The 21,543-nt window shown below is 28.5% G+C and overlaps 1 protein-coding gene across 1 annotated transcript in view; it reads right to left on the reverse strand.

Moving 5' to 3' along the window:
* The window catches only part of LOC107446655 (Smad on X), a 95,144-nt gene that overhangs the window by 11,451 nt on the left and 62,150 nt on the right, over nucleotides 1-21,543 (reverse strand). Inside the window, exons 3-5 of the mRNA XM_043043958.2 lie at nucleotides 8,954-9,147; nucleotides 3,595-3,732; nucleotides 1,350-1,418 (exon numbers count right to left, since the gene is read on the reverse strand). Coding sequence (XP_042899892.1) covers nucleotides 1,350-1,418; nucleotides 3,595-3,732; nucleotides 8,954-9,147 — 401 coding nt within the window. The remainder of the gene's footprint in view (nucleotides 1-1,349; nucleotides 1,419-3,594; nucleotides 3,733-8,953; nucleotides 9,148-21,543) is intronic.

Below are 21,543 nucleotides of genomic sequence, written 5' to 3' on the forward strand. Positions count from 1 at the left end.
GAATTGTCTATATATATATATATATATATATAGGGTAGAGTAAAAAGTCTTGTTTTTCTCTATATTTTTCAAATCCAAATAAAAAAGTTAGAGGTGTTATAAAAAGGTTAAAGGAATAATCAATGATATGTGTATACACTTTCTCTTTTGTTCAGTGACCTTTTACAGTTTACAGTTTTACAGTTACATTCAGCGAGTTTCATAATTCCTGGTTTGTAGAAAGACCTGTCTTCATTTGGGAAAAACTGAACAAAGTGCTGATTTACAGCTCCCTCTGAATTCAATGTTATTCCACACGAGGAGTTTAAGAGGTTAAAACAATTTGACGTCTGACAACACAATGTCAAAAGAATATGTTGGGAGGAGCAACACAAGCCACCCAAGCTCCTATAATCTTTGACAATTTGCCAAAGATGTGTGTGATCTCATGTGGTCATGAATGAACACTCCTCCTTCACAATCCATGAGATCCAGACATTTCTGGATGACAGTTTCATTCAAACTGTCAAATTGCCTTTAGTACATATCTGAATTGATTCTATCATTCCTTCGTTGGAGCTTTTTAACAAAATAAATAAAAACACTTTTAATCTGCACTGAGAGCATAACCATCCTTTAATTAAGTTCTGCTTTTGAAGTCATTGACAGGGATTCATCACCTCTGGACCAAAGCCGTTTGCGCACCACATTGTTGTAAAAAACAATCCACTTCTCATCCCCAGTTATCATTCATTTAAAAAAATACTTTTCTTTGCATTTCATGAGCATATAGCCAACGTTTATTCGCAGCATCAATTGAACTTCTTTGAGTTCCTGAGGAACTCAAATATGGAGTTTGCTTACGTTTCCCATTTTTTTTAGATTCATGTGAACACTTTTTTGACTAATTTTCAATGAATCTACAAGGAATTGTCTGAATCAACGTCTTTTTTGTTTGCCATCAATCTGGGTAAGCTTCCTGATCGACAAACATCTTTCAAATCAAAATCATCAGCATGGAATTTGTTGAACCAGTTTTTGGAATGACAATCTTGTAGAGCATCATCACTGCAAACTTTATGCAAATTTTCACAAGCACAAGCACGTTTCTCCCTTTACGGAAGTAAAACAGTAAAATGTGGCAAAAATGAACAGTTTGGTCCTCCATGTTCAATCTTCTGTAAAATCTCCACAACTTAACAAAAAAGCTCATTTTGTTTTGAAAATGCTTTAAGTATTTCAGAAACTGTACTACTGTAATCTGTTGCAATAAAAAAAAATGCAATGACTTTTTACTCAAACCAATGTACATACATATATAAGTATATGTATATTTTTGCTGATTATACAGAGCATAATAGAACAGTCACCCATATTTTCCGTGCCATTTTGTTCTTGACTATCCCCGTCCTCACTCATGTAGCCAGGTGGGGGTGTCTCTAAAAATAAGCATTAAGACATTAAATTTAAGTACACATAAATTTTATATAAAGAGGAAACTTTATATTAGGATATTTAGCTATAAGTAAAAATATGATAAAGACGTTTTTAAGAAACGAAAATGTTCTTTGATGTGCTTCAGAGAAGTAAATTTAATATTGGAGAGAGTGAAGGAATATGTTGTCTAAATATGAAAGTAAAAATAAATATATAAATTTAAAGAAATACGGTGATCTAAATCTTAGTATTAATTTAACACTTAACTAATATGAATCTATTTTGTTAATAACATACTTAAATGCTGCCTACCTAATCACACGATTAATAATTACTATTGGGCAACTTTATTGTAATAGACTAAGAAATATGGATGAAAAACTGGCAATAATTCATTAAAAACACATAAAAAAATTTGTGACAACCTGGATACATTTAATATGAGACCTTAGAAACAACATATATGTATTTATAATTAATAAAAGAAATACTTTAAATAATTATAATTAAAAAGATAGTGCTGTAACAGAGAAACAGAAATTATATTTGTAGATACTTTTATATTTTAGCATATTACNCTGGACTAACTTCTCTCATTTTAATAAACTTTAATAATTGTTCTGATGTAGAAAATAGATGTACAATACATAAGAAGGTAATTTAGTTGAAATTTTTATTGTATTCATTGAAAAAAAATTTTATTAAAGCAGGAAAGAAAGTTGAACTTTTTTAAGAGATTTTATTTTTCAGTTTCAATTGTTTTCTGGGTCATTCACAACCTGCATGCATAATTTTTAAAAGACACCGCATCCTTGCCGCATAATTTTTAAAAATCGCCGCATCCTAGCCGCATAATTTTTAAAAAATTTCCGCATAATTTATAGGGCCCTATTTAAATAATTATAATTAAAAAGATAGTGCTGTAACAGAGAAACAGAAATTATATTTGTAGATACTTTTATATTTTAGCATATTACTTATGTAACTAACCAGCTAAAAACTAAGCCTGAATTATCAGTAGTGACCCTGGTAATCAACGAGAGAGAAAACTTTCGAACGACAGTTCCAGTTTCTGGACTTCAGAGTAAAGATGACTTTTCTCCTTGCCCTCCCAAAAGTAAATTTTTCTTTATTTCATTCTTTATAATATATTTTTTTTATTTGTTTTATATAATGTTTGTGACTTGTTTTAATTAGATTCATTTTAAAAATAGTGTTATTTGAAATTAATTTACTAGCTGGTTACACATCACAACACATTTTTTAATTCCATTAAATAAAGGATATTAATGGGAATGAAATAATGTATTTCATTTATGAGAATTAAAAAACATATTACTTTTATAAAATTAAACTGCTGCCACAATTTAAGTATAAAAAAAAGGAAAGAATTCTTACAAGGAACAGATTAACATTCAGAAAAATAAATCTTTGCATTTTTTAGAAGTACTACAACTATTATTCTCCTAATAAAATCCACAGCTTGAGATAAATTCCATCTGTTATTTTAATAAAATGTGATATATCAAAAAAAGCCAACATTTGTATTGCTCTACTGTTACTGAATTTTTTCTAAGAGTTACTGCAGAACAACTTTCTCTTCATTGATAGCACATTTTTTTAACAGTTCTTTTTTTCCCCCCATCCTTATATTTTAAATTTGCTTTATATGGTGATGGTAGTACACGGTTTTACTCCAATGAAACAGAACCATACTTTAACTGGAATCCTTATTTTTTGTAAGAGTATGAATCTTTGTTAAAGCATAACTGTGTCAGCGAAATTTTTATATGTATTTTATATGTGTATTACTAATAAATAAGAATAGCTTAAAAATAGAAGAACATTAAAGAGTTGACACAGTAGAACAAACTTATCTACAGACACCATGAACTCAACAACAAGACACCAATATATCTCCAGCTCCTTTTTGCCCAATAGAATGTAATTCAAAGTCTGTTTGCAAACAAACAACTAATTTCACCAAAGTCAAGAACTCGGTTTCATACCACTCCCCTATTCATAATTATGATTTTTTTTGGTATGGATCATTGACAATTTTTTGACTTGCAGAGTGGGCAGTAATTCAAAAAAGGTTGAGAACCTATGGTTTAAAGACATTGAAATTACTGTAAATGAATGTTGTTAAGCATAAGAGATAAGCAATATACTTCATACCCGTCAAAGGGAAAGTTCGATTTTCCAGCCCTGCTGAGAATTCCGTGTTCTCTGGTACAGAATTAATAAAATCGTCCAGTGGGGGAAGTGAGGTTGGTACTTCCCCTGTGTTCCTTGGAACAAAAATTGTGGGCAACACTGTAAATAAAAAATAATAATTAATTGTTTGAATTTAGGAACACAACTTTCATGCAACTTAGCAGAACTACTTCTTAATGCAGTATAAATTATCATGATCATACAGAATATCTGAACAAGATAAAAACATTTTAAACTCTCAATAAAATTTATTTAATATATTTAATATCAAAATTTTCTATTAACCATAATAAGATACATAGAAATTATATGTGTAGCAACATTACTGATAAATTAGTTACTTTTTGCAACAAATTTTGGGTAAGTAATATCAGTGGACCACTTTTTTAATGTTAAAACTTGTTTTGAGAGAAAAAAATTACCAACCAGTTTATGCGATTCAGACATATATCCTTAAAAGAAAATAGGTCTTTTTTTTTAGATTTTCTCAGAAAATTCTTCCTGATGCATATGTATATAACAAATCATAAAAATTTGTTCACCCATAAAGATAATATATAGGATGTTACATAAAAAGCACCCTTAATTTGAATTTTTAGAATCAATAGAAAACAAAAAAAATCCTCACATAGGGGGAAAGCAAATTGATATTAAAGCAAGGAAGAAACAAAAATCCTTTCAAAATCTGGCAAATCACAGTACTAGAAAGCAAATGTAAATAAACAACACAGGTTTGATTGTGTGTTTAAACAGAAAGGAGTTAACAGTCGATTTTTAGAAACACCTTCAAGATTCAGCATTCAATTAAACCTATTTTGGTATTTATTACATTCACCTTCTACTGCGATTTGTCTATTTTTTTTCTTGTTAAAACTTTAATTCGTGGACCTGAATGAGAAAACTCTTGTTTTAATTTTTAATAAGAATTCTAGAAATACATATTATGGGCAATCATTACAGAACACCCGGTATATTTTATGTAAAAAAATAAAAAATATGTCATTGCTGAGATAGACATTAAAGTACTTAACATTTGTATTTGAAATAAAATGATTTAAATAGAGATGAATAAAAATTTATAAAAATAAAAATTTCATTCTATGATTCTCACATTTTGAAAAGTTTGTTTGTTTCAAAATTTAATAAACATCACCTAATCTAATAACATTGTATTTAAAAGTTGACGATTTTAAAAAGCACATTGAAATCTGTAGTAAACACTGCCACTAAAGCAACTGTCAAAACCACATGGATTTATGATGAAATTGCATAAATCGAAAGAATTAAAAATTACTACTAAAATGCACAATTTAAAATTCGCAGGTTCAACTGGAAATACAACACAACAACTGCAGAAGAAGCGATAAGAAAACAAGGTGAGCATACAATGAAATCATGCAAATTGAAATTTGTAATCCGTAATAATACCCTAAAAAATTTAAAATGAATGCTTAATTCGATTTTTGAGAAACCAAAGTTAATAAATAGAATAAGAGAAAACTAATATATTGCATTGGTAAAACTTTTGTTACATATTGGAATTTGTTACCTTGCCGCAGATGGCATTGTACTGTCTTTTGTTATCATAAATGAATCTGATCACAACATTTTTGAATTAATATATAGTAGTTAAATTGAGAAAAAAAATACTCGTGGTTTTAGAATAAACAATTTTTCAAAGGTTCGTGATTTCTGAATAATTTCTTTTGTATTTTTAATCACAATATATAAAATTCACTTTTTTGTGTTCCGTCATATCCCAGGAATTTTTTAAGTGAGTCGAAAGCTTTTTGCATTTAGTTATAAAATACATTATTAAGAAGACAATTCCATGAAAAAAAATTTTTTAAATAATTACTTATTTTTTTCGAAAATTACAAATAAATTAATGATCAAAATATTTTTTAATTGTGAGACATGCAAATTTTTGCATCTTATATTAGATTATGTAATTCAAAAAAATAAATAAATAAACATTTGAATGTAATTGGTGAAATAGTTACACAATAGAAAAAGTTGTATTTTTTATCTTCTAAATTTTGAGCATAATTATAAAACTTCTACCTACGTCAATAATAGCATATCCTCCTGAGACCTGAGCTTTAAATAATTGCAGTAAATGCAATTTGGACCTAAAAATATGTAGCTTAGAAGAAAGTAAACTAATAAATGAACTCATTGAAAAAAAATTTACATTAAACTTAATTTTTCTAATTATTGCTTAAAAATGATAATATTTTAAATTACAGCATTTTTTTAAATAAATATTATAGGATGGTATTTATCGAGAATTTCATGACATTTTGGTCATGAAACAAAATTCACCTGGCTCAAAAGTTATTTGTATGGTGTGCCTGCATAAAACTGCCTGAGAGGTTGCTTTAATCGAATTTACCTTTCTTATAAGTTTTCACTGTAAATAAAAACTTCAAAAATGTTCATATCAGCAAAACAATTTTATTCTTACATAGACAATAGCTTTGTAAAAGTATACAAACAGAAAAATAAATCATAAAATATTTTTTTAAGAGATAATATTAAACCAAATGTTGTCCAAAATATTGGATGTTAACTCTCAGATGGTTGATTTGATTTCTGGCAAAGTTGTATATTCCTTAACAATATGGAAACATCGATTCAAGTTTTTATTTAGATATTGCTTAAGATACTAGGTACTTAGAGTTCTTATAAGATATTTCTTAGTATTCTTATTAGATGCTGCTTACATAATTACAATGATAAAATAAGTCCCTTAAATTTAAAACAACATAGTGTTAAGTAAAAACAGATACAAACGGTACTTATGTGCTTTTGAATATTTTGAAGAGATAGTTACAAGCTGTTGTGAGATCAGAAGAATGTGATAGGTGATTAAAATAGTGATAGTGATTTCAATGTCATCCATACACATGTATGATCCACCAAACAAACAATATATAATCTCGAAGGCTACCACCTCATTTTTCTTTATTAGGGAGCTTTTCTATTTGATTACAGTGCATTTTTAAATGTCTCCCTCTAAATCAAAATTCACATATTTGAGCAATTTTTAAAAACTGTACCAATTAAAAATTTATTCAAGGTGGAAAGTTTTCAAAGGAGCATAACGTATATTTTTAAATGATGATAATGATTAAAGGTTAACATAATAATTATAATAAAAGTAATAATATTCAATTAATGTGATTTACTTCACGTCAGAGGTAAAGCAGGAAATTAGACTAACTATCGAACCAAAAATCTTGCTTGTTATGATTGTTTTGCAGAAGTAAACAATTTACCAACCACCCTTTAGTAGGGTAGGACATAAACTACAATCGACCGCTGTAGTAGAGCATTGCCCTCAAAGGAGATCTTAATTTACTAATCCCGACAGCTCTTGCTTCATTCTGCCTAATTAGTTTATAGTGAACACACCTCTCTATCTAATGAAGCTGTATTATAAAACAACTTTGAAACAGTAAATAGACAACAATAAATTTTTTGACGAATAAAGTAGGCTTCAAAATTCGTTATGGCCTTTTAAATAATGGTTCGATTTTGTCGTGAAAAGCAAGAAATGCAACCTTTGCCATGTTTTTTTTCTTAGACTTGTTTAATTGATGCAGAATCCATTTATTTAGATTCAGAATCTTACTGATTTGTTCCAAATGGTTTTTAAGATGGGAAAGGTAATTTCAAATATTGCTACTAATTCACCGAAAGCTTGAGATGAGTTTATTTTCACTGTAGTCTCCAACTCAATTATTCAACCTACTTTTTGTATCTCACCCAAAGACTTTAAAAGTCGTCCATGGTGAAAATTAAAATCTTCAGTTCGAAATTTCGGAAACCATTGACATACTGCATGTTCAAGCTACTCAAGAGTCAAACAGTGTCATGTACTCCAATTAGGTTTTAGAATATTTATTTCCCAAATAGAAGAATGATATTACATTTGGGTTCAGTTCTAGAAGTTATCAAATCAGTTACTGTTAGTCTAAGATAGGTACTCTGACCGCCACTAAGCCTGCGGCAGTCTGGTGCTATGGAAACAAGAAAAAGGCATTTTAGGGAGGGTAGCTTCGATGAAGAGGTCTCTTTTTCTCTCGACGAAACCAGTCCTAAACAGGGACCACACACCCCTACTTAAAATAATCATACCTCGTTACCATAGTCACCACCACAGCTCCAGACGAATGTCTGGCAGAGTACCTATCTTAGATAAACAGTACAATGCCCGTCGTTAAAAGTACACTATTTATTTATTTTATTTTTTGTGTGGAAAAGTCTGATTAACCCTGTTCTTGCTTTGCGCCCCTCAACTATAAATTATATGAATTTGAGAGCCAGAAGCAAGAACCAAGATAGTTAATTTTTTTAAAAATTAATACATTTTTGATTGCAGACATTATAGCTGTTTTAATAAATGCAACAACTGGGCCCAAACATAACATCCGCCCTTTTCTGTCTGAAACATGGTGTGTGAAATGAAATTGGAGTAAACTCCAAAGATTTAGTTCGGAAATTATCGCACTTAAGTCTATGGTGGTTTATGATGGCTTTTCAGTGCAAACATTGTTGCTGATCTCTTTACAGTTTTAAAAACATTTTTATGACACTGGTATATTTGGCTTTCTAAGAACACAAGTATCAATCATTAAAAGCCACCTTGAAAAAAATTTCCACAATAAAACTTGCAGTGTTTAACAAAAAACTTGCTGACAATTCACCTTGCACAAAAGAAAAGGCCTGTTCTTATTCTCTAGATGAACAGAGACCAATGAGCAACCAGTACATTCTCTTAACTGATTACAACCAGTCTGAGGATGCTTGGAACATGTTTAGGTTTCATAATAAAATTGGTATCATTACTTTCCAAACACTTCATGTAAAACCAAAGGGAAGTCCAAAATCTGATGATAGTTATAAAGAAAAACTATTCAAAGTGATTAGAAATATAAGGCATCTAACTTTTTACTAGCTGAAACAATGATTTACCTCTAAAAATTAACAACATTTCACACTTAACAATATAATGATTTACCACCACAAATTAAGTTGCTTATCATTAAGTTTTGAAGTAATATTTATACATACAAATATTAAGTTAACTTCATTCTTGAATGTTCTATACATTATGCATATAAAGAGTTAAAATAAAATAAACTACACACATATGCATATAAATCAAGCACATCAATTAAATGAAAGTTAATAATGAAAAAGAAAAAAAAAGTTTAGACTACACACTTCATTGTATAAGCTATGGTCTAAATAAAAGTAAATATTTTCCCCGGTGAAATTTTGATAAAATGGCTGAAATTTGGAAAGCGTTTACCTGGTGTTTCAACACGAAGGTAGTGATATGGGTTTACACAAACTTCTCCCCTTTTAAGATTAAACGCGTATTCACAGGAATCGATTGCTCTTAATTCGTGATGACTTTGTAAATCAGGCCACCTCCAAAGGCGACAATAAATTACATGAGGAAGTCCTTTCTTAGTAGATACTTGTAATCTCCCGTCTAAAGACCTAAAATATAAACAATAGTCTAATAAAACAACTGAACATTTTCAGAATATTTGCATAAAAATTTCAAAATGCAAGCAAAAAAAAAAAAAAAAAAAGAGTTTTCAAATTAATGTGTCTATAATGTAGTTTGATAAAAGTTTCACATGAGAAGACATTCATTTTCACAGATCGTAGTGAGACCGTCGTACAAGGTTCTCTTATTTTTCAAATATATATATATATATATATATATATATATATCATAATAAATAAATAGGAGGAGCTTTTTCATATGATGCTGGTGGTGAAGTANCATTCTTTGATAAAAATTGTTTGCTTGGGTGTGTACCATCACTTCCTAAAATATTGCCCATCTTTTTAGAATCACCCTGTATATATATATAAATATATATATATATATTTATATACACATACTGATAGTGTTAATTTTTATTACAATACTGATAGTTTAAAATAACATTTGTAAATTCAATTTGTTACTTTGTAAAGAAAAAAAATCTGAATGAGAATTGTGCCCTACCAGATCTGTTAAAGAATGGCAGACCTCTAATGGTATCTTAAGGCAATTCAAGCTAGCAATAACGCAAATTTACTACCACGATTAAATACATAGATATACTGATGACTGATTTAAATTAATGATCAAAATTTATCAGAACTGTTAAAGAGATATGATGAGATCCCTGGGTAAAACGCACAACACATTTTAAAAGTCATATTAAAAAAAACTATCTCTTTAAATAAACATAATAATACCTACATACAAATTCGTGTGAGGTTCCCAGAAGATCACTGAAGTTAAGCATCACTGGCTGCGGTCAGTGTGCGGGAGGGAGACCACTTAGATCAGTTTGCGTAGGGACCGAGGGTGTATGGTATGGGTCCTCGTTAAACTGTTCTACCGTAAAGTGCTCGACTTCGCATGCAGGTCATTGGGCTACCAAAGCGGGGGTGCTATCCCCTGTGCAGAAGGTCAACATTGTGATTGCTTGTCTTCGGATCATCCTCAGGGATGTTTCCCAGACCGTCGCCAATAGCCCATTATGCAGCTCTAGGGTGACGTAAATTAACTACAACAACAAATTCGTGTAATACCAATAGGAATAAGGTTTTAATTCATTCTATTACCTATGAAACTTCCTTTACAGCATTCAATATAGTGATTGGATTTTCAAGTATTAATTGTTAATCTTCAAAGTTTGAGGAATCCAACTAATTTCAATGAATTTTAAAATTAATTTTTCCACAGAAAACATTGAAAATTAGCTATATTTTAATTTCATTAAATAAGACAAAGAGTGCAAAATTTCAAATGTTTTTTAAAACTTTAAGAACATGTATAATATTTTTAATCAAAATAAATTGATATTGTTCTTATTACATTTAGGAATAATTAAGTTATTATCAATTCATATAAAAACTAAATTTCATGTGGCTTAATAGAAAAAAGAATTTCCTCTTCCAAAAAAGGTTCTGTTTTACTAGATAAAAGGTTCTAAGTGACATTTTTGTGAAATTAAGAGCATCAGCTTTAGAAAATATTGCCAATGCAAAAAATTTCAGAAAATATAGAAAAAGCAACTGATTTATCTTACTTAGTACATAAAAGCTTAATTATTAGAACAAAATTAACAAAGAAAAAAATAGGCAATTGGATAAAAAGTTCCCTCACATAGTTGTCAGCATGAAGAGGAAAAAAAATCCAGTAGATTTTACAAAATATTAATTTTGCATAATATACTAAATATTTTAGACACAGATAATTTAAAGTATTTTATAATATGCACCAGGGGGTAGATAAGATTCAGTCTGTTGGAACTAAACTGTTCAATTTAAAAACTGTCAGATTTAATCAAGATATTCAATGTTTAGTTGAGTACAATACATCAGTCCTGAAAAGTCATTAATGTACTACTTTTTCTATTAATGAACCTTTTTTTTTATAGAAAAAGTCAAATTACGCCCTTATGAGGTAAAACTTGATGCACATATTAACTGCATAGAAAATTTAGAAATACTGGAATCAGTGAAAAATTAGCAGATATTTCTATTTTATTAGACAATTTATTAAAAAAAAATTATGTATGTAATTTACATGTGATGTAGTCAAGCCCGTACTCAAGGAGGGAAGGGGGGGGACAATTTGCACCCGTAATTGTTTAGAACCTGACCTAAATTCCTTTCAAAAAATATAGTCCTTATTGATTAGTTATTTTTTAAAGAAAACTACAGCGTATTTCGTTATACATACATAAAAATTACAATTTTGTATAGAAGGTCTTACAAAATTCTACAAATTATAAAAATGAGACTTTCTGTGCTTTGAAGATGCACAATAGCAATAAATTTTGTCCCAGGGCCCATAAAACTTTTGTTCAGCCTCGGATGTAGTAGTCTTCTTCCTCTGCTGCACTGCAGATTTCATGGGCCCAGCATAAACACACATTAAGGGATTATCAGTCTTACCCCGAGAGCAGAGATCAAAATGAATTTTGAATATTTTACAATATTTTTGAAATATACAATTTTATATAAGCATTGCTTTTTGAATATATTAGAATCAATAAAAACATATATACAACAATTTGTTTACCCTGATGAAAAAAAGAAATTTTAAAACTAAACTGAAATATAAAATGCAGAAAAGCACCTCAATAAAATTTATGCTAGCTACAATCAAAAGTATATAATGAATAAGATTAAAAAACAGAAAAACTTTTGATCTTAGGTTGTTCTAAAATTGCATTTTTTGAATAATTTTAAAAAAACTATCTAAACATGGAAATGATGATGGTCTGTATTAAAGAATTTCTGGGAGACATTTTAACTAGACTTTAAATTTACTCACATTAATTAATTTTAATTATCTTTTAGGAGAAGAGCAATAATATATAAACCTTTTAAAATTTTTTAAAAGGTTTATATATTATTGCTATTATTATTATTATAAAAATTTTATGGAAAAATTTGCTATTTTTCATTTGGTTTATTTAAACTATAAGGTTTTATGTAAATAATAGAAAAAAATCCAAGTTTAAGTTTTTTCTGTTAAGAAAAAACCAAGCTTGTATTATAAAAAGATCATGATTTAAATCACAATGATTTAAACCAGACAAGTCTGCTTCAAATTAATAAGTATAAATGAGGCTAACTTTCGTGTTTAGTTGTAATACTTATTTAAATAATCAAGCAAACAATAAACTGAATAAAAATCTATCTATTTTAATAGAGATTTCTCCTTTTTCTTCTTAGAATATTCTCAATTTCAGAGAATTTTCTAAAAAATGCAAAAACCAAGAAGATGTCCAGTAGATCAGTTAAACCAGTAGATCAGGAGAAACTCGTAAAATCTAGTAAAGTTTACAGCTATGCCTATAATTCTTTGTTCTGGTGTCGTTTTTAATTAATCATTATTCTGGTCTAGGCACTCTAGATAAGGTTGAGTAATAAAATTAAAAAAGCAATTTACTTCAGATAATTATATGCAGTAATGTTTGACCTAAAACTGTCAGCTATGGTTTATAGACTTTGTGTTTTAAGTAAAAAATAACTAACTGGGACAGTGATTTTAGTGAGTGGTACTTAATCCTTACTAATCTGATCCATGTAATATAAACATTCATAAATATAAATTTATATGCCATGATAAAAAAAAATAAGGTTAAATTATGCCATCTTCTCAAAAATTTCAAGTCTAATTTCATGGCATTTATTTAGTATTTTACACATGAATTAAATCTTTTGATAAATTAGTAATCTCTTAGTAACTGTTACGCAATTTTACTATCAGTAATAAGGGGACATATGCCACTCTCATTCTTAGGAAGATTAGGCCACTTTGCAATTTTGGATTTTTTTCTTCTTCTTTTTTTTGCAAAGTGCTTTGATATCTAAAAATAACGTATTTAAAGGTTTACAATTAGAAAATATATAAAAAAGACTCGAGTTTTAAATTTTAATGCAGCCTCGCAGTTTGCAACGCTGTGTGCGTCTAGAAGACTTCAAAAGTGTTTTTGTAAAAGCTACACTTTTCAAGTCAGCTTAACTTATTACTCGAACAAATCGTCTCTAATTGATTTCAAATTTAAACTGTAATTATGATAAGATTTATTTATTTATTTATTTTTTTTACAAAAATGAGTAAAATTATTATTTCTTTTTTCCCCTTTTAAAATTTTTTGGAGTTTAATAATGCGTATTCAATAAATGAATAAAAAAAATTTAAAAATCATGCGCAATTCTGTCACTTTTTTTGAAGCTGTCAATATTAAAAGGGGGTATGTTACAAATCTGCACTTTTGAGAAAAATCAAAAAAATTTGTCACTTGTGGAAAGATTGTTTTAATTGCTTCCAAATCGTTGGGTTTTCTTCTTTAGGCAGTCTAGAAAATTACTAGGTATTTTCTAGACTAGATATTACTCAATAAACAAAAACAAAAGAAAAAAAAATACTTATTTTTCTAAAAATGTTACATACCTCCTGTTAACATTGACTGCTTCAATTCTTATTTATCCCATTTTAAGAATTGCAAAAGTCGCTGCTTTGACTACACATCTTTCAAAAGGAAAGACTTTGTCAAAGAAAAAAGTTATACAGTCGAATTTTGCTTTAGTCATTAGGGAAAAATTTATATTTGTACTTAATTTTACAAAAAACGTCATTTTTCAAAATATGCTAATTTTTTTCCAAAATTTCCTAAATTTTTAAAAATAGCCAATTTTTTGATTGGTATTTTTATTAGAAAGAATTAAAGAATTCACTATAATCTCGGAACTTATAAACTACTAATATCGGAAATGGATTTAAAAATGTAAGAATATGTATATTTATCTTGTAATTTGCATTGTACAATAGATACTTTTTGAAAAAATTAAATAGTAAAAAATAAGCGTCGCAAATGGCAAAATCGTTTTAGGTCAGATTTTATCACTTGATTAATAAGAAGCTACAAGTGTAACTACATAATAAAATGTTATGTGCAATAAAAAGTGGGTGAGATTACCGTAAACTAATTGTAAAATTCGGCTGCTTGTAAATATCGCCGGCATGCGCAAAACTTATTGGAAAAAAACTTATTTTCTAATCATCCTGATATTTTAAGGGATTATAATAGTCTGCCCATATGTTATTAAGCTTAGTAAATGAGCAAAAAATCACTTGCGCTTAGGCGGAATTTGCTTAAATTTATTGCCAACTGTCCAAAATATATCAGACAAATAGGACAATGAATGATGTAGTTGTTGTCTTAAGTCATTAAGGAAAGATTGGTGCATTTCCTGTTTTCTTGTCTTGTTCTGCCACACACATACGTCACAGCCCGCTTTACAGGAAGGACACATTCACCATCCGCAAATCGTAATTTTTCACCTGAACCAGAGCACGATCAATCTCCTATCCAGTACCCCTTGAGGAATTGATTTGCTATGGGAACTTGGATGACTTTGTGACCCCGAAAGATTTAGCGAACACCAGTCACCATTTTGGACACGGGGGCCGGCGGCGATCGAACTCACGATCTCCTGATATAGGCCCAACGCCCTACCAACCAGGCTATCCCGGCCTTAATAAATTATAGATTATATATATAGCTTAAAGGTATGAGAGCATACTGGAAAAAGCCTAAAAAGTGTCAGGCTGATTAGAAAATAGACTTTCCCAAATACCCTGGTGTATGGAAAAAATTTCGCGACTGTTTGTAAAGAGCTGAGTAATTCAATCTATCGGACTCATTATGTGCATGACATATGCACATAATGAGTTCGCGTGTATGAAAGACATTGTCAAAAGCGACAATATCTGGCGACTTTATCAGAAAATTTAAAGCCACTTTTTCTAAAAAAGAAAAAAAATTTAAAACGAAATGTAAATTAACTAAATTTAATAAATTTGTTTTTAATTTTGAACAACTAAAAAAATATCTTGATTAAATTTAATTAATTTATAGAATTAAAACAAAGGGAAAAAATTTAATGTGAAAAAATCAGTTAAAACAGCAATTATTTTCTTCCACTTAAAATAATTAGATCGGGAGAATCGTTAATTTAATTGGCTGATTTAAAACCTTTGCACTCTCACAATCACAAGATTAAATAACAATTGATTCTTCGCAAAAAATTTTTTTTAACGGAGTTAAGAAAACGTTAAAAATAAATAAATAAAATCCCTTAAAAACATTAAACAATATGGCGTATGTGGGTTATCTAAAAAAAATAAAAATTTTTTCTCTGGCTCTACCGAAAATTTTCATTAAAAAAGCGTGAGAACAAAGTTAATTGCTTAGTGTCAATTATCGGAATGTTTGAAGAAAAAAAATTAAACTACTTGGCAAGTTTATCAAAAAATGGCCATATTCTTTAAACCTTGATACCCGTATAAAAATGGTTAATAAAAATTAATATTGTTTTTATTTTTTTTATCCAAATCAGATTTTTTTAAAACTTAAGTCGAAGTGTGAATTTGCTTAATATAATAAGTTTATTTTTACTTTTGAATAAATTAAAATTAGTACATATCCCGAAGAAATTTGATTATTTTATAGAATTAAACGAAAGAAAAAAAATATGCATAAAAACAACAAAACAATTTTTTTATTTAATATAATTAGATTGGCTCCCAAGTATTATGAATGATGAAATTAATTAATTTCAAATAACTAACAATAAGTAAATACATTTAATTCTAAACGAAACGAAAATTCAAATAAAAAAATATAGCTGAGATAATGGCATAAAAATAAAATCTCTCAAAAACACGAAACAATATGGTGAAACGTGTCATTATCTAAAAATAAAATTTTCCTCTCTGAGAAACGTAAATTTTCATTAAAAGAGCGTGAGAGCAAAGTTAATTGTTTTGTGTCATTTATCCAAATTTATGTGGACTGAATGCGACAAAGTAACTCATCAAACACGTAACAGGTAAGAGAAAAAAAGGGGGGAAATGTAAACAAGCGAAGAGCAACGTTGCCGTCGGAGAAATCCTTTGCTTACCCCTATTGGTAGGAGTGGAATCGACTGTCTGATTTTTCAGACGAAAACGGGGTGGGTAGAACGGCCAAGTAGACATATTCATTAACAGCGAAAAGGAATGCAAATGATAGACTTGAAAAATCCTGATGCTTTCAAGCAAATCCCTCCAAGGGAAAATTACTTTTTGATAAAGCACGATTCTCGATGATTAAAATCAACATGAAATATATTCCTCAAAAAACAGCTGGCAAGTCGTATCAATCACTAACGTCATAAAGTAAAGATCTTGAAAGGTCAATAAAATTGGATTTTTTTTAAGCTTACGCTTGACGTAAAAGAGATTTTTCTTACACCGAAATAAATATGAAAGAAAATCCCCAAGGAGACATAAATATTCTTATTTATTACAAGAAAAAAAAAATAAAAACGATAACTTAAACAGCACAAAATAATTTAATTCATTAATTTAAAGATATTTTCTCAGACACAAAATTAATTTTACGACTAAGTTTGAAAGATATCTGAGTAATTTTCCACCGTCTAATTCTGCTGATCTTATAAGTTATTAGTCTGATCCTGTCAGACATAGTCATCGCTGTTAAATTTTCAATCCTTTATTTTTTTATTAACGGAAATTTATTTATTTCTCCCAAAAGAACTTTCAAAAATAAATCATAGTTAAATCTTTAATAAATAAGGAATTATGCCGCACTTTCGTACAAGTAACTAAAAACAGCTATGTAACTGAATTTTTTTTTTTAAATAAAATAATAAAGTTTTTTTCTTCTTATTTTGAAATTGAGTATTGATCAAATTCGGTGCTCTGATAGTATTTTTACAATTTTCACTCAAAGCGAAATGATTTTTCTTTTCGTGAAAATATGTATCAAATATGATAAAAGTGTGTATTTTTATTAAATAACGTTCTTTTTTTCTTCTTCTTTTTGATAGAAAAACGAAGTAATTTTTGATCAAATAAAGCAGTGCTCCCCAACCTTTTTATCGCCACGGACTGGTCAACATTTTATAATTTTGACGAATCCCGCTGGTGGGGGAAGGGGACGTTGATTGTTTATAATTTATGTCGTTTTGATTTAATATTTTTAATTTAATTTTTATTTAAACATGCTTTCAAAAGAAGAAAAAAAATCAGTTACATACGCTGTATTGGTGATCCTTAAAGTTATTTCTTTCATCTCCCGGTTAATCTCTCCTCTATGGAATATTATAGGGGGAGTTGACTTTTCATATCGGTATCATATTTGGTTTGAAATCATTTGTTTTAATCGACAATATATCAAAAATTAATGAAAATTCCAAGAAATAATTTAATTCGTTGGAAAAAAAAGTTTATGATAGAAATATATATAATTAATGAAAATTATTCATACTAAATAATAGTTAATTAAAATGCCGGCAAAATTGGGAACACTGTTGCCAACCATTGTTATATGGATAACGATATCGTTTGTTATCGAAGGGAAAGGATAGGATTTTATGTAGAGTTTAAAGAGATGTTTAAATGTTTACCTAAAAAGTAATAATGATATACAGTCTTAATAACCTTTAATCCTATCGCCAGATTTTAACGCATTAAAAAGTTAAAATGTTTAGTGGGCCTAATTCAAAAGGCTAAGTAATTAGTGCAAACGATAATTAAAACTTAAGAATGAAATACAAAACGCACTTCTTCGGTTTAAACATATCTTTTTTTTCCCTACGGAATAGAATTCTCAACCCTCAAACCATGGGTTTGGACACATTCAGCAAAATATGATTATGAACGAAATAGTTAGGTTGGAACAGAGGTTGAAAGTTTGGGTGCTTTAATATTAATTTCACTTTTTGCGAATTTTTCAATCTCAAAGAAGTGGTATTTTAAATTTTTATTTTTCAAGAACTATTCAGACGATTCCTTTCAAATTTTGAATTTTGTCACCTACTCTTCCAAGACTGCAATTTCTAATTATTTTTTTTATGGAATAAGTTTTTCTTTTCGCAGCGCATTGTTTTTTTTTAATCATTGATAATATTACAAATTAAATGATTTATTGCTGTTTCTTTTCTTCCCCCTTTTTTTTTTAAATCTGGACACACTTTTTGTAGTATGGCCCTGGGACCTAGATTTCCTATTATTTCTTTTGGGTGGCATATATGATGTTCCACCAGTAACAGATTAAAAAAAAAAATTATATATGAGCAATTCTACAAATAAACGCCAATTAGGCGGCCAAAAAAAAATAATAAATAAAGAAATAAAAAAAAAATTGGGGGGGGGGTCACGCTATTTCTACATGAATTTTCTNTTTACACCCTAAAAAAGCAAGAAAAAATATTAAACATGAAATTTTTTCTTTGTGACATACTTTAAATGACAAAATACCAATTTTAAAATTTTCCCAATTTTTTCAATTTACAAACTTTGATTAATTTTTTTTTATTTTTGTTTTTTATACTAAAATATAATCTTATAGTATGAAATCTCTACAAATACATTTTAGAAAGACATTATAATATTTATGTAAAAATCGTTTATCTGAATAAATGGCTCAGATTTATCTGATTTTTCTGTCACAAAGATCTATTATCAGATTTATCTGTCACAAAGAAAAAATTTCAAGTTCACGATTTTTTCTTGCTTTTTAGGGTATAAGTGCGGTTCATGAATATAAATATTTTAGCTACAAAAGAAGTAGGAAAAAAAATAGAGCAAATATGCCATTCTAACTAACCCCAGTGGTTAAAATCATAGGTTAAAAAACCCTTTGCCGCCGGGGGAAAAACGTGAAACTTTGCGCATAATGCAAAAGACCAGTTCTACTCAAAATGTTTTTCACGAAGCAAACTTGACGAAGGAATTCCTTTGTCTTCTGAGTTAAGTCTAATTACAAGGTTAAGGAGGTATGAAGAATTAGATCGGTAGAGCAACGCAATACTAATATCAGTGCGTCACTCTTACCATGAAAAGTGTATTTTATTAATACGCAAGATATTTTTTTACGCAGTATGCTATAGTTTATAAAGGACGTAAATATTAAGAATTATTATAATTCTTTTTTGTTACTAAATTATAGACTATTTAACAATTGATAATCTATAAATAAGTACATAGCAAAAGGTTTCCACTCTATTTCAAAAATGAAATCCCCCCGAATTATCCAGGAAAACGAACAAAATTTCAGACCACATTTCAGATATATTCAGCAATATTTTATCAGAAGTAAAATATTTTTAACTCATTTATCAATGACTGAATAAAATAACAGAAAATATGTCAAACATTAGGTTTTGCAGGTAACAAAATTTCACTATTATACATAATTTTAATAAAACATAATTTTATATTATTTTTTATTAAAAAATAAAATTCCTCGAGTTATCCAGGAAAACGAACAAAATTTCAGACTACATTTTAGATATATCCAGCAATATTTTATCAGAAGTAAAATATTTTTAACTCATTTATTAATGACTGAATAAAATAATAGAAAATATGCCAAATATTAGGTTTTGCAGGTAACAAAATTTCACTATTATACATAATTTTAATAAAACATAATTTTATATTATTTTTTATTAAAAAAATGAAATTCCTCGAGTTATCCAGGAAAACGAACAAAATTTCAGACCACATTTTAGATATATCCAGCAATATTTTATCAGAAGTAAAATAATTCCAACTCATTTATCAATGACTGAATAAAATAGTAGAAAATATGTCAAATATTAGGTTTTGTAGGTAACAAAATTTCACTAGACCAAGGCTTAAAACAAAATTTTATATTTCATATCACTGCTTGAAAAATCTCAAAATTTTTACATGCCTGCAACCATGTTAACCCACAAAATACATGCCCGATTAAATATTTAACATGACAACTTTTTTTTTCTTTTTTCCGAATGCATATCAAGGAAAACATATAAATGTAACTGTTCATCCTCATTCACCAGGAAGACGAAACAAAACAGTAAAAGTTAATATGAATAAAGCTGAAAATAAACAAAAACTTAACATTAAAAAAAAAAATCACCTGCTTTGATTCTTCTTGCACTGATTGAATTTCTTTAAAAATTTGAAAAATAATGAATTAATTTAAGCTTCTTTAAAAATTTGAAGTTAGTTAGTTGAAGTTAAAATTTAAATATTTAATTTCATTTTATAATTTTATGTTATTTCATATTTATATTTCATATTACATATTGGGCACTACAACGTTTGAGTCATGTTACACGTACATGTATGTAAATTGAACATGCATATCAATTTTCACAAGAATCAGAAATATTTAAAAACTCAATGTAATACAGTTTATAAATAGAGTCATATCAATTACCATTTGAAATAAGAGTTATGACACAAAGTGCTTCGTACAAATTATTCTAATTACAATAAATTTAACCATAGTGCAATAGAAAATTTTTACAAGAAATAATTATGATAATTGTAGTTTTATTTCTATTTTTAGAAAGCAAACAAACAAATGAGAGAAAATTGATAAGCATCAGACATTTCTGCTTTTTTTTTTTAAATAGCACCTCTAAGCTTTTCCCCATAAAAATTAAAAAGCTAAATTCAGAGAATTTCGCTTAAATGTATGTTAGATTAAGCTGAACTTTTAAAATATAAATCACTGTCTGGCTGCATAGAGGTATCAGACTTTATTTCCCTAAAATTAAATTCCAACCAAATTCCAGGTTTCTCTAACTTCGAGGACACTCTGAAGGAGTTTTCGGGCCATTACCGGTAAATATAGAAATTGAGCCGATCTTCTATTTTTTAAAAATTTTTTAGTTATAGAAATGAACGTAATTAGAGCGTCCTATGAAAAATTCCATAACGTTAGAAGACACTTTATTTTTTTTTTCTACATCACTCTTATTTTATATTTTGAAGTAATTTTAGAGTTAGGAGTATCGAAGCGAAACAGATGTTGTTATGCTACGTACTAACTACTAAAGAATCAAGGTTGGGTTTTCCCAACACTCGGTAACCGAATCGGTAAATGCAGAGTTTGTCTCGATTCACCGGGAATGTACGAATTTAACTAATAAAAAAGGAAGAAAAAATGAGGTAAAAAACTAAATTAAGGAAGGAAATGTAGTGATTTACACAGTTCACGTCAGAAAGTCTTATAAATGGATGTTGTTGAATAGGTCATTTTCAGTCTTTCCCAAGTATAACCGAATATAGTTAGCATAGCTTTACATCTCCTATGCAAAACCTTTTTCATGCACAGAAAAAAAAAAGTTTTCAGAATAGAGAGGAGTCTCTTTATATTGGTTCCAGTTGAAAAATTCGCTATTCGATATGTAAAATTAAAATACATAAAATTTCGTTATGAGTCGATTTTGTAGTAGCCTAATTATTATTCGATATGCTAATTTATAAAGTATGACTTTTAATTAAAAATTAAGAAAATTATGAAA

This window comes from Parasteatoda tepidariorum, chromosome X1 (assembly GCF_043381705.1).
Source record: "Parasteatoda tepidariorum isolate YZ-2023 chromosome X1, CAS_Ptep_4.0, whole genome shotgun sequence".
NCBI classification, from domain to species: Eukaryota; Metazoa; Arthropoda; class Arachnida; order Araneae; family Theridiidae; genus Parasteatoda; species Parasteatoda tepidariorum.